This window comes from Argentina anserina, chromosome 5 (genome assembly GCF_933775445.1).
Source record: "Argentina anserina chromosome 5, drPotAnse1.1, whole genome shotgun sequence".
In the NCBI taxonomy this organism is placed as follows: Eukaryota; Viridiplantae; Streptophyta; class Magnoliopsida; order Rosales; family Rosaceae; genus Argentina; species Argentina anserina.
In genome coordinates this window covers 14256674-14272054 of record NC_065876.1, presented here as the reverse complement: position 1 = coordinate 14272054, position 15381 = coordinate 14256674, and the positions used below count along the sequence as shown (strand labels likewise).

The 15381-nt window shown below is 40.3% G+C and overlaps 1 protein-coding gene and 1 pseudogene across 2 annotated transcripts; one reads left to right on the top strand and one right to left on the bottom strand.

Moving 5' to 3' along the window:
- The first annotated feature begins 184 nt into the window (after nucleotides 1-184).
- Nucleotides 185-9145, top strand: LOC126794818 (protein ENHANCED DISEASE RESISTANCE 2). 2 transcript variants are annotated; one of them, XM_050521598.1, is made up of 22 exons: nucleotides 185-616; nucleotides 729-803; nucleotides 1319-1372; nucleotides 1764-1829; nucleotides 1942-2045; nucleotides 2559-2621; nucleotides 2711-2826; nucleotides 2964-3004; nucleotides 3096-3196; nucleotides 3541-3636; nucleotides 3888-3952; nucleotides 4033-4104; nucleotides 4232-4387; nucleotides 4852-5063; nucleotides 5156-5195; nucleotides 5289-5443; nucleotides 5559-5660; nucleotides 6310-6354; nucleotides 6425-6565; nucleotides 8000-8095; nucleotides 8184-8285; nucleotides 8855-9145. In XM_050521598.1, the coding sequence occupies exons 1-22, from the start codon at nucleotides 476-478 to the stop codon at nucleotides 8966-8968; spliced, it is 2157 nt and encodes a 718-aa protein (XP_050377555.1). In that variant the 5' UTR covers nucleotides 185-475; the 3' UTR covers nucleotides 8969-9145. The 2 variants fall into 2 exon arrangements, with proteins under 2 accessions (XP_050377555.1, XP_050377554.1); XM_050521597.1 differs by having other exon boundaries at nucleotides 2559-2626; nucleotides 2710-2826.
- Nucleotides 9146-9925: 780 nt separating this feature from the next.
- Nucleotides 9926-12031, bottom strand: LOC126794830 (UDP-glycosyltransferase 73B4-like; annotated as a pseudogene).
- Between the last annotated feature and the right edge of the window lie 3350 nt (nucleotides 12032-15381).

Below are 15381 nucleotides of genomic sequence, written 5' to 3'. Positions count from 1 at the left end.
ACCATCTTTTTCAAAATTTCGCCCTCTGGCTTTAACACGGCGCCAAAGACACCCAAACCACCCGAGACATCGTCAGATTCCTCCACGTGGCGCGCGCGCCTCCCGACGGATCTCTCTCTCTCTCTCTCTCTCACCTTACGTGGGATCTCCCACTTTCTGCCGTCACATATTCCTCTCCCCTCAACTCCGCTGTCGTCTGATCACCCCCCTCCCCGTCTCATACGTCGTCGTTTTGCCCACCACCTGTCTCTTTGATCCCGGCCGATTCCCACCAACCCCCTAAATTTCACCGCCACCTGTTTTCCTCTCACTTTCTCTAAATCCCCCAAAGCAATGTGGAATTCCCGCGACTAGGTCTCCGCCGATTTCAACTTCGCCGCCATGAGCGACGGCGATCAGGTCTGAACCCCGGGGATTTCGATCCGAGCTTCCGAGTCGGTGAGAGACTAATCGACCGGCTCGGAATCGCAACACGATGTCGTCCAAAGTCGTCTACGAAGGTTGGATGGTGCGTTACGGCCGGAGGAAGATCGGCCGGTCGTTTATTCACATGCGGTACTTCGTCCTCGAGTCTCGGCTTCTTGCGTACTACAAGAGAAAACCGCAAGATAATCAGGTCCGTTCATCGCTCTCCCTTCATTTCTTCATTTGTGGATTTCGGTTTTTGTTTTTTTTGTTGATAATTCTGGATTGGAAATTGTGGTTGAATTCGTTTCGGTGTTGATTAGGTTCCGATCAAGTCGTTGTTGATTGATGGAAATTGCAGAGTGGAGGACCGAGGATTGAAGACGCACTGTGGGCATGTGAGTTTGTTAATGCTTTTTTAAAAGTGATTTGCATTTGTGATTCTCGATTATAGAAGCATTGTATGGAGATATTCTGTAGTTTTCGGTTTCGGTTGTGGGCTGTGAGGTGAGGATTCAACTGAGTTCTTCAGCATATCGAAATTTGAGGCTGGCAATTCAGAAACATTGCAGCGGTTCGGAGTAAACTAACTGTTTTTTTTTAGTTACATAGTTATGTGATTACTCCACACAGACCACACTGATGTTAGTTACTCCGTAGCTGGCCTTTGAGGTTAAAATGTTACAAGTTGACTTGTGTTGGTTATTAGGTGTTTCTATTGAACTATGTAGTTTCTATCCTCGAATATGCTTGATGTCTGCTTGTAAATTAAACCTTTACAGGCATAAGTTTGTGTGTTTTTATTTTATGCTGATTGGTTTGTTTATTGAGCTACCGTGGTTTGCGGTGTTTTTTGTTCTATCAGTGATGATGGTTTATTGCCTGATGGTTTGCTTATATATCTTTTGTGCAGATGGTATATGTTTTATCTGTTTACAACAAGAAAGATAAATACCTTCGGATGACGGTGAGTTGTTTCTCTTATATGAAAATGCTGGCTTTGATATCCTTTCTATCTTAAATGACATGTTTGGTTGGTTTGATAAAATTCGCATATTGTTAACTTTGACCATATTCGTATTATTTACAAATTGCAACCATTGTGATGTGGTTTAAATATGGTTTTTTGTGACTTGTGCTGGCTTTATAATTTTTTCTTTCAGATATCACCTAATTATTTTGTGAAGTTGTCTTCTACATAGTAGTTCTATAATAATATGATACACTCAGACACATGTACTTGGTTTTTGATAATTGCTTTGAACTCCTGATTGCTGAAGTAATTATGCTCGAATTAGGTTTTCTTATTTTCTTGTTGTGTGAAATACTTATGCATTTGGGATATGTTTGTGCTTCAGATGGCAGCATTTAACATACAGGAGGCACTAGTATGGAAAGAAAAAATTGAATATGTCATTGATCAGGTAATATTCTCCCTGTTCTGTGCCCTCAATATCTCGTAACTTGAACTAGAGATGACTTGTAACATTTCATTAGCTAATGGGCACATGACTGATTGCATATTGTTTTGTGCAGCATCAAGGTTCACAACCTCCAAATGGGAACAAATATGTTTCTTTTGAATATAAATCTGGAATGGATAATGGGAGGACTGCTTCCTCATCAGACCATGAAAGTCAGTAAGTATATGAATTTGATTGAAGGAAAAGAAACAGAATGTTAGTGATCATGACAGAAAAGATGATCTGTGGTTTTTCATCTCTTTTATTGTCCTTAGTATTTGAAACTTGAATGTAAATTGATGAGCATGTGGTTTTTCATCTCTTTTATTGTCCTTCACATGCTCATCAATTTACATTCAAGTTTCAAATACTGGTTGGCTGACACAAAAGTTGGACCAGTTAAGAATCAACTAAAAGATGCTACTAGGCTGTATAATAGCTCTGGCCTTTTATTATCTTGTTATGTTACCTATGCTCATATTGTTGTTTATCAGGCCATTAAATGTGCAATTCAGAAATGACGTAGTGTTGTTTTACTTTACTTTTATTTTTCTTATTAATTACTATTTCAAAGCCTTCCTATTTTCAACTTGTCAATTTTCTGTCATGATACTTTTCAAACTTTTACATGATATTTTTGTTTATGTGGTCTAGGATTTCGCTAGTATATTAACGTTTATAACTATGCAGATTTAGTGCCCAGGACGATGAAGATGATGCCCATCCAAGTTTGTTACGGAGAACAACAATTGGAAATGGTCTAAACTGATTTATTTCTCTCATTGAATTATATAGATTGGTGCAATCACTCCAGGAGTCTTACTGTCTTTGATACGTGCAGGTCCGCCAGAATCTATATTTGACTGGACAAGGGAATTTGACTCAGAGTTGACAAATCAGAGCAACAGTAATCAAGCATTTTCCCGGAAGCACTGGCGTCTTCTTCAATGCCAAAATGGTGAAGCACCCCTCTCCCCTTGTATACTGCTTTTATTAAAACTAGAGATGTAACTTGGTAACTTAATTGTTAACTATTTGGGCATTGATGAGAATCCATTCATCTATTTTATTTCTTACTATTTGCTGGTTTGGCAGGACTGCGCATTTTCGAAGAGCTTCTTGAAGTAGACTACCTTGTATGAAATTTTATTTTTCTCTAGCTTTTCACTTATGCCATTCAGTTTTGTTAAGGCGTTTAATCTTGGATACTCCTTTTGTTATTTGCAGCCGAGGAGTTGTAGTCGAGCCATGAAAGCTGTAGGAGTGGTTGAGGCTACGTGTGAAGAAATTTTTGAGCTTGTTATGAGCATGGATGGATCACGGTTTGAGTAGGTGTTTCCTTTTACAAGTTTACATTTATCTTGAGTGTGCATGTCAGCAGGATGTGCTGTATCTTTTAATTAGTTAAATGAGTTCATGTATTTAAGTAAGGTTATGTGGTTTATCTATATTCGCTTGAGATTCTCTATCATGGGTCATGACACGTTTTTGAATCAATTAACCTCAGCCATTTGCACTCCTCCAGAGTTGCTCATGCTGAATGACTGGACACTAAATGGACCTTATCGTCCAGACATGGCCAGCTGGCCTTCAATCTGTAGTTTTCTGTGGGTTATGCTGTTATATTTTTATCTTAAAAAGTAAGATTTTTGATTATATCTTTCCATTGCAGGTGGGATTGTAGTTTTCAGAATGGTAGCTTAGTTGAGGAGGTAGATGGACATACGGCAGTACTATATCATAGGCTTCAGCTAGACTGGTTCCCGATGTAAGTCCTTTACCATAATCCTGATTTGTTTCATATTCTTTTAAACAAACTAGTTGGATATAGTCGCTACTAAGTGTATTATGGAGCAATATGTTTAATTTATGTGGTTTCATATTTATTTATGATTTCCATTACTTATGGAATCTAGAAATCAGGATTCATGTTCTGTATACCATTCTACCTAGCTCTAAGACCATAATAGGTACCACTTTTGCATTCTCAATTTTTGCTCAAGAATCATTCTGTTTCAGGGTTGTGTGGCCTCGTGACCTATGCTATGTGCGGTATTGGCGTCGAAATGATGATGGGAGCTATGGTAATTTGTACTGCTTGCATGACTATATCATTTATTGGCGTATATAAATTGCCAATCAATTTTTTCTTCTTATTGTGCAGTTGTGTTATTTCGGTCTAGGGAGCATGAGAACTGTGGTCCACAGCCAGGATATGTGCGAGCACATATTGAAAGTAAGTTATTTTCTTTTCTGAAGGTCTGAAAAGCTTTCAAGGGAGGATGAATATTTTGGATTGTTGGTCTTATAGTTTTTCGTAAGCCATCTAACGGCCAACATTGGTTTACTGATTTTCTTTTAAGGTGGGGGATTCAACATCTCCCCTCTTAAGTCTCGAAATGGGAGACCCAGAACTCAAGTGCAGCACCTGATGCAGATTGATCTAAAGGGATGGGGTGTTGGTTATGTATCATCCTTTCAACAGCATTGTCTCCTTCAGGTGTTAAATAGTGTTGCTGGTAAGTTCCTAGTTTACTTGTTATAATGGCTTTAAAGATTTTATTCTACATAATATGTGATGTGTACATTTGCGGTTGATCACCATGTGTTGCACGGTTAAACATAACCTGTTTAAGAGTGGCAAAACCTCTGTGTACATTCACATCCGGGCATTAGAAACTGTAGCTCATCTGATAGCCTTGAGGTGTTATATATCTTTTGAGATCTGAGTGAACTTTTGGCACCACATTAAAAAACTATTTTGGACATATAAGAAATTACTTCTTCAAATCATTGAACACAGATTTTAAAGAGTGCTACTTCTTTTTGTATACACTTATTTATTTATTTATTAAGGATTTGTTATTTCAATTTTATTGAGTTTCAGTAGTTTTGTCAATTCCTTCCCATCAACATCTTATTGAGTACTGGGAGATTTTATGTTTACTGCAATATTGTGCTTATTTGCTCTGTTTTATTACAGGGCTGCGTGAATGGTTCTCTCAGACGGATGAAAGGAATGCTCCTCCTAGGATCCCTGTTATGGTCAATATGTCCTCAGCTTCTGTTTCTTCTCGCAAGGGTCAAAAGTTGCTTGATTCTTCTGTTAGTTCTGCAAATAGAAATTCAGTGATGATGATGGATGAATACTCTGATGAAGATGATGATTTTCAAATCGCCGAGGCTGAACAAGAGGTTTGATCTGGACTCAGGACATGTGCTCACATGCTTTTTATATGTAAAGGAATGTAACTTATGTTTCTATTCTTTTTTTGCACCTTTTTCAGGCATACCAGAATGGGCTTCATAGTGATGTCAGGAAAACAGGTAATTATTATCTCAGTGTCATTCTAATGGTCTTGATCCTTGTTTAATGATTAGAATGGAGAATCTAATTACAATGTCTCTCGTGATATGAAGCTGTTGAAGAAGAACCAGCCGATCAAATTGATTTGTCCTGTTTTTCGGGTAATCTACGGCGCAACAATAATGATAAAGGGCGTGATTGCTGGACAATTTCAGAGGGAAACAACTTCAGAGTTCGGAGCAAACATTTTTGCTTTGACAAGACAAAGGTATTTTTTTGCATTACTTAGACTTTCTAGTTTCTGTTTTATTAATTTATTTTTAAATGATAATTTAACATTTATTAGTTAGTGACTGATACTCTTGTTGGCATGCTTATCTAAGATTCCTGCAGGAAAACATCTAATGGATCTTGTTGCTGTTGACTGGTTTAAAGATACAAAGAGAATGGACCATGTTGTAAGGCGTCAAGGATGTGCAGCACAAGTATGTATTCACGTCTGATCCTGTTTTAATGAGTAAAATGCAGTTGCTGCTTTTTGCATATTACAATGCTTCTCATAGAAATTGTAATCAATTTTTCTACTGAAGGTTTTTCTAGACTATTTTCTGAAAAATACCAAGAGCCTCTATCGTATATCGCATTTGTACCATCTTTTTGGAGGATCACAGCATTTGAATGATATTTTAGGTTAAACTGTATATCTTGGCGTATAAGATCCAATTGGACTTACACGTATCAAATCTTAGATTACGCTTTAAGTGAGAATGGATGATATGTATGAGTTTGTCTGAAATTTGATATAAAATCACATTTAAAGCTGCATTATAAGTTTAGTGACTGTAGGCGACTTTGTTTTGGGTAGTAGTGACGGGTTCAGGAAATATAGGGATTTTGTCACCATTGATATGGAGGGAGGAGTTGAGTAGTGGTATTGTATGAATATCTCTGTGTTTTTTTTTTTTTAAATTTTTGAAATTACAGATCACATTACTAGGGTCGTAAGATGTTACTTTAATTTGTAGTTGGGACATGATGGTGCATTGATCCGAATGGGTCCCTTCTTAAGTTCATTTTCTGAGCATTCTATACCATTACTTTGTAATGTGGAGTATTGCTTGTATATTTGTGCAGGTTGCCTCAGAAAAAGGACTTTTCTCTATAGTCTTTAATCTCCAAGTAAGTTTCATTACTGATCTGACAAATTATTATGTATGAGGAGTTGGGAATTGATGAGTCCTGCCTACAGGTTCCTGGATCAACACATTACAGTATGGTATTCTATTTCGTGACAAAACAACTAGTACCTGGATCTCTGTTGCAACGTTTTGTTGATGGTGATGACGAATTTCGTACTAGTAGACTGAAGCTTATACCATCAGTTCCTAAGGTATTAATTAAGTTTCTTTACATTAAAAACTGAAAATAATGAAAGCCCAATTTCAAGATTGTTGTAGCTGGCAATTGATCATGACTTCCTTTTTATATATATAGAAACATATAAATATATCTATATAGGTGTCATTCTTTCTTTGTTGGTGTTGAGTTCTTAAGCCCCCCATTAATTCATAGAAGTATCTATATAATTGTGTGTGTACGTAACTTTTTGGAATTATAAAAGTATTAAGTAGAAGGATCTACATATATCATGTTCCTAGGGATTGAAAACTATAGATTGTAGGTTCTTAGTGTTGACAATACTTTGGGATTTTAGGATGCTCGGTACAGAACTGGGATGTAATTTCTCTGAAAACTGCTCCAAGTCATTTTGGCTACTACAGATATTTGTTTCAAAGAAAGGAAAAGGAAAAGAACAATACAAAGACGTTTAAGATAGGCTAGCAGAAAAGACTAGATGATACCAGGAAGAGTCAACCATTGCAGGATTAAATATTAGACCCTATATTTAGGCTGAACATGCTAACGTAAATCAGAAACACTTGACATGAGGCTTCAGGCTTATACATCAGAGGTCTTCTCGTTGATCAATCAAGTCCCCTTCCGAAATTCAGGTAAGGGGGCCAGTCAACCACACAATGAACTTCCAATATCAGTGAGCTTCCAACCTAGCGGCATAAAATGAATAGGGGATTGCCCAAGTTAAGAGTCCTTGACCTTTCATGAAGGAAATGCTGTGGCCAAAGCTTCTCAAATATCATAGGAGATGCTTTCCTTTCTAATTTGCAGTGACATGTTTGATGAAATCTAGTCCAAGCGAACTATTCTAGAACTGAAACTTGGATTTTTTTGCTATACTAAAGAAAATTCTGCCTGTAGCAATTAGATGTTGAACTCGCTTTCTCAAGCAGAATATAGTATAAACACTATTAGGAGATGGAACCTAGAATCCTCTTTACTTTAACTCGCGTTCCTTGTATTTCTTAGTCTTAAGCTTCGCAACTCAATACTCAATTTCACTTAAGGACAAATCAAGTCATAGGAATTGACTGCAAGTCTGTGATACCATTTTGTTCATGCCTTCAAGGTTTAAAATGGAAACCCTTGAATATAGAGAACGCTTTAGTGACCTTCTGGGAAAGATTGTCTGAATGAACATTACTAATGAACCCTTCATGGAACGAACCATTGACATCCTTTTTAGCTAATGAACATTAACCACAGGTTTACTCATATGAAGAATTCTATGCCTCTTATATAGTTACCCTGGTGGTGTTAATTTTTGTATTTGTATTTTTATTTATATTCTAGTAGAAGCTCTGATTTATTACTTTATTTCCATATGTTTTATTGTAGTTATTATATTTTCTGTTTTATACTCGATGTTTTGTATATGCCATCGAGTAATATTTATGGAACAATGCAGGGTTCATGGATTGTCCGCCAGAGTGTCGGAAGCACCCCTTGTTTGTTGGGAAAAGCTGTTGATTGCAATTACATCCGTGGTCCCAAGTACTTAGAAGTAATATAAAGCTTTCTTTTGAGCCGGGACTTCAGCCCCTTTTTTTGTTAAAAAAGATATAGTATTAAGGGTTTTCATATATCTACAGATTGATGTGGACATTGGTTCCTCTACTGTTGCTAATGGTGTTTTGGGACTTGTAACTGGTGTAATTACAACATTGGTGGTTGACATGGCTTTTCTTGTACAGGTATGTTTGTCTTACCCAATCCGAACTCTAATATATAATTAAACTGCAGTGTGCATCACTCCAATAAAGATGGCATGCTTTTGTTCCAGCGCACAAAAGTATTGGCAATCCTGATTGTTACTTTGCATGATTTCTAATTCTGAATGGAAAACTAATAATTGATACCAACTATGATGTTTCAGTGTAGTGGCAAAGAAGAGAAGTACTTGCTTGAGATATCAGATTAAATGAATAATTTTTGTGATTAGATTTAAGATAAGATACACTCTAAGCATGTTTAGTAGTGATCTTGGTACATTGCTGACAAGGAGTACTTGCAATGGACCATCCCCTTTGACTACTTTTGTGTGTTTCTTGTTTATTTATGATAACAGCAAACCTTTCTATAAGTACAGCCTGATCTTAATTTAAGTAGTTTTTTTCCCATTAAGAATTGTTAAAACCATTTTTATGTCTGATAGGCAATACTTAGGTTATAAAACTCTTATGTCCATGGTTTTATGCATGTGAACAATGATTGGAAGAAGTTCTGTTACTTTGTAAGTTGATTGGGAAATGGTTTTCTACAGGCGAATACCACAGATGAATTGCCAGAGCGGCTAATTGGTGCAGTCCGTGTTTCTCATATAGAACTCAAGTCTGCCATAGTCCCAAAGCTGGAGGGAGAACCATCTCCATCATGACTAAAAGACATTGACCCGTTATGGTTTTATACAAATTCATTGGTTCAGATATGCTTGTAATGCATCTCCTTATATCATTGCCATATCTCACTTCAGGAATGAAGATAGTCAATATCTCTTGTGCAATTTTTGCACAAATAGTGACATGACTTTTATAATAAGTACAGTCCAGGTAAATTGTTTTGTTCAATATTTTTTCGTTCAATCAAGGTAAATTCTTCCTTTCCAGCCTTTGGGGACTGTCAAAGTTCAGGTCCATGATGGGTATTAGGTAGATAAGTGGTTCTCATTGTTAGTAGCTGCTCGAGTTACTATTTGAGACATTTTATAGAATGGAAATATGGCATAGGTCTTGGCGGTTTTTATTTTTGGTAGTCGGAAGACTGGTGGTTACTCTATAACCTTACATATGAACCAGTTTTGTATCCAGACTTCTTGCTGCATGACTGGGTCAGCAACAATGTATTAAGCAGCTGGCTGCTGTATTTGTTACCCCCAAATTGAATGTTCTTCGTGTGTATTGTAACTGCCTTGCTGCATCTGCTGAAAGAAAGAGTTGCAAGCCAGCAGATTTGTTTAATATAACCCTTGGATGTGTATAAAGAAAGATGTACGCTTCTGTTTGGGACGAGTTCATCTTCCTTTTGGAGGTGGCAACTGAGCAAACACCATTTCATCTTTGATCTGTCATATCGGTCTTCTGTTTGTACCGAGTATTGATCAATTTGATTTATCTTATCCAAGGCTACTCTAATTGGCTCATTATTAAGCGTTGTGACATCAAGTGTAAACCAATTATATCTCGAGTTATTGACATTCATAAATAAATTAGTTCTCCTGTTTTTGCAAAATTAAACTTGTTAACAGTTGATAGACTTCATCATCATAATTTTGCCTACTCGTCCCATTTCTGATTTAAGGTTGATCATTGACAAAATCATGCATTACCTTACATCCATGCATTACTTGACAGATTTATTGACAGAATCACAAAAAGCATCCAGTGACGCCGACGAGCTTGCCGGATATCCATCTCGAACTTGTCCCTTGTCGCCGCCGATCGTTTCCTTAAGTCTTCATCTTCCAAAACCCTCTCCAAGCCGAGCATTATGTCCTCCTTAGTAACCTTGTCAGCCGGGTAGCCCTCAGACACTGTGCTCCCAACTTTGAGATAGCTCACTACCATCTTAGCATTGTAGTACTGATCGCCCCTTATCGGCCGCGCCAATAGTGGCACGCCACGTACCACTGCCTCCAGTGTATAATTCCATCCACAGTGAGACATAAACCCGCCATAAACCCGCCGGTTATGATGCATGGATACGTCCAGAAAAGTGAACGCCCATACCGTATCCGTATTGGGTACGAGTACGGATCAGATACGTTGCATATACGTATTCAAACCTGAAAATACGCACCCAAATTAGGTAGTATATGTCAACTTTGTGGATACAGTCAGAATACGTTTTGAGGTTATAATTGTCATTGTCACGTAAATAAAACTTAAATCTAATACCCTCCCTCCCTTAGTCGTATTTTTTTGTTTTGCTTGAACTTATTAAGTATTTAATTCATGAACTTATGTTTATTGTAAAATTGATGAGATTTATGTGTTCTAATTGTTTGTTTGATCAAAATTTAGAATTTAATATATATATATATAATATTATTTTATAAAACGTATCTAAAACACTACATTTTAAAAAATAACATATCCCGTGTCATGCCGTATCCGTAGCCGTGTTCCGTACCCGTACTCGTGCATCATAGTCCGCCGGCCGATGAGTGGCTCAGTATCAATACTTCGGGGCCCACTGTGAATTATCAGACCTCTCTTTCCCACTCTAGCATCCAACCCGAGTGGGAAATAACTCTCTTCAGGTGGCCAACCCGACCCGGGGCCAGATTTTCCAAACTTGCGTTGGATGACCCATATGAATGGCCGGGTCGACTCCTCCAGTGCTTTGGCAAGCTCTGGGTACTCCTCGTTTGCGGGATTCACCTCGCTACCGAATGACACATAGACGACGGATCCACGTGGCTTTGAATTTAGCAATTGGATGATTTCTTCTTCGGTGTAGTTTGATTCACGCTTGGGTCGGATCTCTGGGTCGTTGAGCAATAACTCGAACGACTACCAGTACTGCTCCGGCAACAAGGGACCCACTCCCCAGACGGATTTTCCGGTCAAGTCTACCACGTAGTCCAGGAATGGACGCTCCAGATCGTTGCACGTGTTGATTAATATCGCCGAGGAGCTCTTCACTTCCTCGACCCACGGAGAGGCGGGGACGGGAGGCAGTTTCATTCCTCCCAGCCCGCCGGAGTGGGAGGGAGCTATACCAGGTGGCGGGAACGGAATCTAAGGACGTCGTTGTTTAAGATCCAAGTACGTGACGACCATGTTTTCCGACAGCCCGAATAAGGCCCTAGCCTCGCCGGGTTTCATGTCACTGGGTCGGACCACCCATACGGTGTGCTGGATCGCCGCCCAGGCGGCGCCGGAGGTGATGATGTTAATTAAAACATACGTTCAGCTCACAACTTCAATCTCACGCTTGAAATTAAAATCAGAGTAAAAATATAAAAGGATCGAATCATATAGTCTGATCTTATAGTTGGCGCTCAACTGCATCTTGCTTCTGTAACTCCTTCAATAACTAGACAACGTCTTTGCTAGCCACCAATCACAGTATCTTTATGGATAAAATTTATGCTTAGATTACAGTGGTGGTAGCAGAGACAATGTCATCTATATATAGGATTCAATACCTCAAGTATCATTTCATAAAGGATAGCTTTAGGCTTCAATATCCTAATTAGATCCCGAATGTAATACAACTTTGTATCTTCTCATTGATTACAAATTGGTTCACTTACCATATTGAATCAAAACACTGATTCAATATCAAACTAATATAGATTACATCGAGTTGTCCATGTTGAACTAGGAAAATGTTTTGCATGGTTCATGTATTCTGGATTACAATTGCAACATGTCAAATTATTTAAGACCATCGTTGGAATCTTTAACTTCCATAACACTTCATGCGTCTTGCTCATAATCTAAGTAGCACGGATATGAACACGAGTGTTCGTGTTAGGCACAATTCGATACGCGGACACGGCACATGAAATTTTTGTTAGACACAGACACACGTTAATTAAATATTTTTTTATAAATATGTATACCTAATTATGAAAATAAAATTATATGGGTATGTATAATTATTCTAGTATTTCTTAGCTTCTTAATACTTAGGGAGGTGTCAATGTTTGATTGGGCATATAATATTGGTTCTAACTAGACCTTACCACTCTTTCAAACCACCCTGCCACTATTAAGTGGCAAGCACCGGTTCAACCTTTTTTCAAACTAAACTTCGATGGTTCTGTGAAAAACAAATCTACAGCTTCTGGTTGTGTCATTCAGAATCATGATGGCATACCAGTGTTTGCTGCTACTTGCCACGTTGGATGTACTTCAGTGCCGGTTGCAGAGGCTACGGCTCTTAGAAATGGGCTTGGCTATTGCGAAGTCAAAGAATCTCTCGAAGATTGAAGTTGAAGGTGACTCAAAGATGGTGGTGGACGCTATCAATGAGATCATTCTCCCCCCTTGGAGGATTTGGAAGCTCATAGAGGATATACAAATTATTGTGAAAGATTTTAGGGAAATTAGTTTCAAATATGTTCATAGAGAAGCTAATTTCGTCGCCGATGCTGTTGCGAATCTCGGTCACACATTGCATGCGAGATCATGGGTTGATCAAGTGCCTTTTCAGGCTTCTAATGCCCTTGCTATTGATCTTGTTAATTCTAGATGCCCTAGGGGATTCAGTTTGTAATTTCTTTCCTTGTATAAAAAAAAAACTAGACCTTACCACACTAGAGTCCTAGCTAACTCCTAACCTTACACCAGATCCTCGGCCTCTCTCATTCCTTTTCATCTTTGCTCTTGATTTCTCGAACACTGTGGATCTCTTTGATCAAGGGTCGCGCCTCTAGTCTCTGCTCTCAGTCTTTTAGAGATGGATTCTTCTTTCGGGTTTCTTAATTTTTTTATTTTCATTTTCTTCTTCTATTTTTGGCTTTTGATCTCAATCCTTTTTTATTTTATTTAGGGATGCAGGATATTCTAAGATGCAGCTCCGCCTAGCCAAGCCTCCTCTTTCTCCCACCTCTCCCTCTCTGCCATCGCCCCCGCCAACCCACCAAAGCCAAAGTCCCCTCTAAGCTCTCCTTCAACTCCACCATCTCTACCAACCCCCTCCAAAGCCCCCTCACCCTCAATCCCCACCGCCCCCTCGACCCCAACAACGACGCCGGCCTCCGTTGCGCCCCCATCATTTGGTTCTGTAGAGAAGGAGAAGAAGAAGAAGAAGAAGAAGAAGAGAGAGAGAGAGAGAGAGAGAGAGAGAGAGAGCGTGTCCTAGTTATTTGCGTGTCCATGGAAGACACGCGCGTGTCGGATCCATGTCCAAAAATGAGTTTGCGTGTCCAGGCGTGTCCAGGTCCGTGTCCGTGTCGATGAAGCGGCCCGACGACGGCTATGTAATTCAACAAGTGGTGCCAGAGGTGATGATCGGATCGAGGGAGGAGGTTCTAAGGGCTATGGAGGTGCTGGAGTAGCCGGTTGACCCGTTGGCCGTGCCCAAGGTGCCTGCAGAGGTAGTGGTGAGGCCGGAGGAGGTGTGGCCGATAACACGGTCCGGGGACACTCTGAAAGGGTCATTGGACAAATGACTGAGGACTGACATCAGAGGAGGAGCCGAACCGAAAGGCTAAGAGGGTGATATCCTCAAGTGGCGAGGTCTGGGCCGGAGTCATGGCGGAGTTGGCCGAGGCTGGTGAGTTGGCGCTCCATTTGAAGCGAATGGCTGGGCATAGCAGAACTTCCACGAGGCGGAGAAAAGATTGGTTCGAGTAAGTGAAATCTTTCTTTTGCCTTTCGGGTGTAAATCCATTTTTATTGGATTTTTAACAGTCGTGTGCATGTGACGGCCGAGGTGCATGACACCCGAGATTTCATTGAGGCCTAGTATCAAGCGATTACATGGCGGCCAACGAGTCGCTGTTAGCTAAAGTAACCAAGCTTGAGAACCAACGAGCTGTTCATACAATTCAATTCGTCTAGCTGAGCGGCACGATCAAAGAATTGAACGCCGACCTAGAGAAAAGCCAAAGCTCGCTAACCAGAGTGACTCAAAAAGCGGTACAGCTGGAGGAAGAGGAGGCGGCCAAGGATGAGGAGTTGAAGGAGCTAAGGGAGGAGAATGACAAGCGAAAGAACTCAATGGCCACAATCGAGCAAGAAGAAGTGGAAGGAAGAGTGGGACATTAACTGGGCCAAGAAGCTGAAGGCAAAGCTGATGGAAAAGGAGGATAACCTTTCCCTTAGGCTGTAGGCTCTTGAGAAGGAGCGCGTGGAAGAGTTGAAGTTGAGGAGGCTGAGGAGCAAGAGAACGAAGCCTTTGATTTGGGGGTTATTGCCGGGCAAAATGAGATGTATGACACCGGGGTAAATCTCGTATTTGTGGACGTCGGTAAATACAACTAACTGGCGGAGGATGAGAAGAGAAGGAGGGCCTAAGACATCTCGGGGTTGCCAGATTCTCGGCCGGTGCCCCAGCGCATGCAAGCGTCGCTCCTGAAAGCCCTGTCGTTGCCACTCGTCGGGGCTTCCTCGCCGGGGCATCGGACACCTAAGCCGGTGTCGCGGGCCGTGAGGCTAAACCCTCTACCACAGCTATCGCCAGATAGGAATCCCGGGATAGTCCGCGGGCATGGACAACCGCTTGCGCGACGATCAGCCTCTTCTACGAAGAAGGCTGGCGTGAGTAGTCCCGCGCCGAAACGGTTAAATCCTCCTGCAAGGCCAATCCCGCAAAAGATGCCATTTAGGATAGGTCGTGGCCGCGGGACCAAGTTAGGGTGCTACTGGGGGAGGGCAGTCGTAACTTTATCTTTTTGTTTTTTTGCCTTTGTACAAGTGTAATCACTGCCGGCTCGGCCGGATCATTTTCTAGTGGTCTACGTTGACCTTTTATAGACGCATTTGGAGATGTGCTGGGTTCTTCCTTTAATATGGGAAGGTGGTCTAGTGCAAGATGCATTTATTATTCACCTATGCCACCTTGGATGGCGTCAATAGCGAGGTTCAGATCGGAGGTGTTGCTACCTCGCTAGCAATTATGACTCTTGGCATTACCAGGTTACCGGTTACCGGTCACCGGTTCGACAATCGGAATCAGAGGAGATTTGGTCGGGAATTACCCTGTTCAGGGGGAGGTGTTAACAGTTATGCATGACAAACTCTTCTAGTCTTCCTTAGCACCACAGTAAATACATGCAGAGATTGTGATTTGTGAATAGAGATCAATATTATAAGAAGAATTACAATGCAGGGAATA

Excerpts from the sequence above, each read along its gene's own strand:
- LOC126794818 (XM_050521597.1), top strand. The coding sequence starts at position 476 with ATGTCGTCCAAAGTCGTCTACGAAGGTTGGATGGTGCGTTACGGCCGG. Across the intron at positions 6,355-6,424 it reads CTATAGTCTTTAATCTCCAA|GTTCCTGGATCAACACATTA; the intron begins GTAAGTTTCATT and ends TCCTGCCTACAG. Across the intron at positions 6,566-7,999 it reads TTATACCATCAGTTCCTAAG|GGTTCATGGATTGTCCGCCA; the intron begins GTATTAATTAAG and ends GGAACAATGCAG.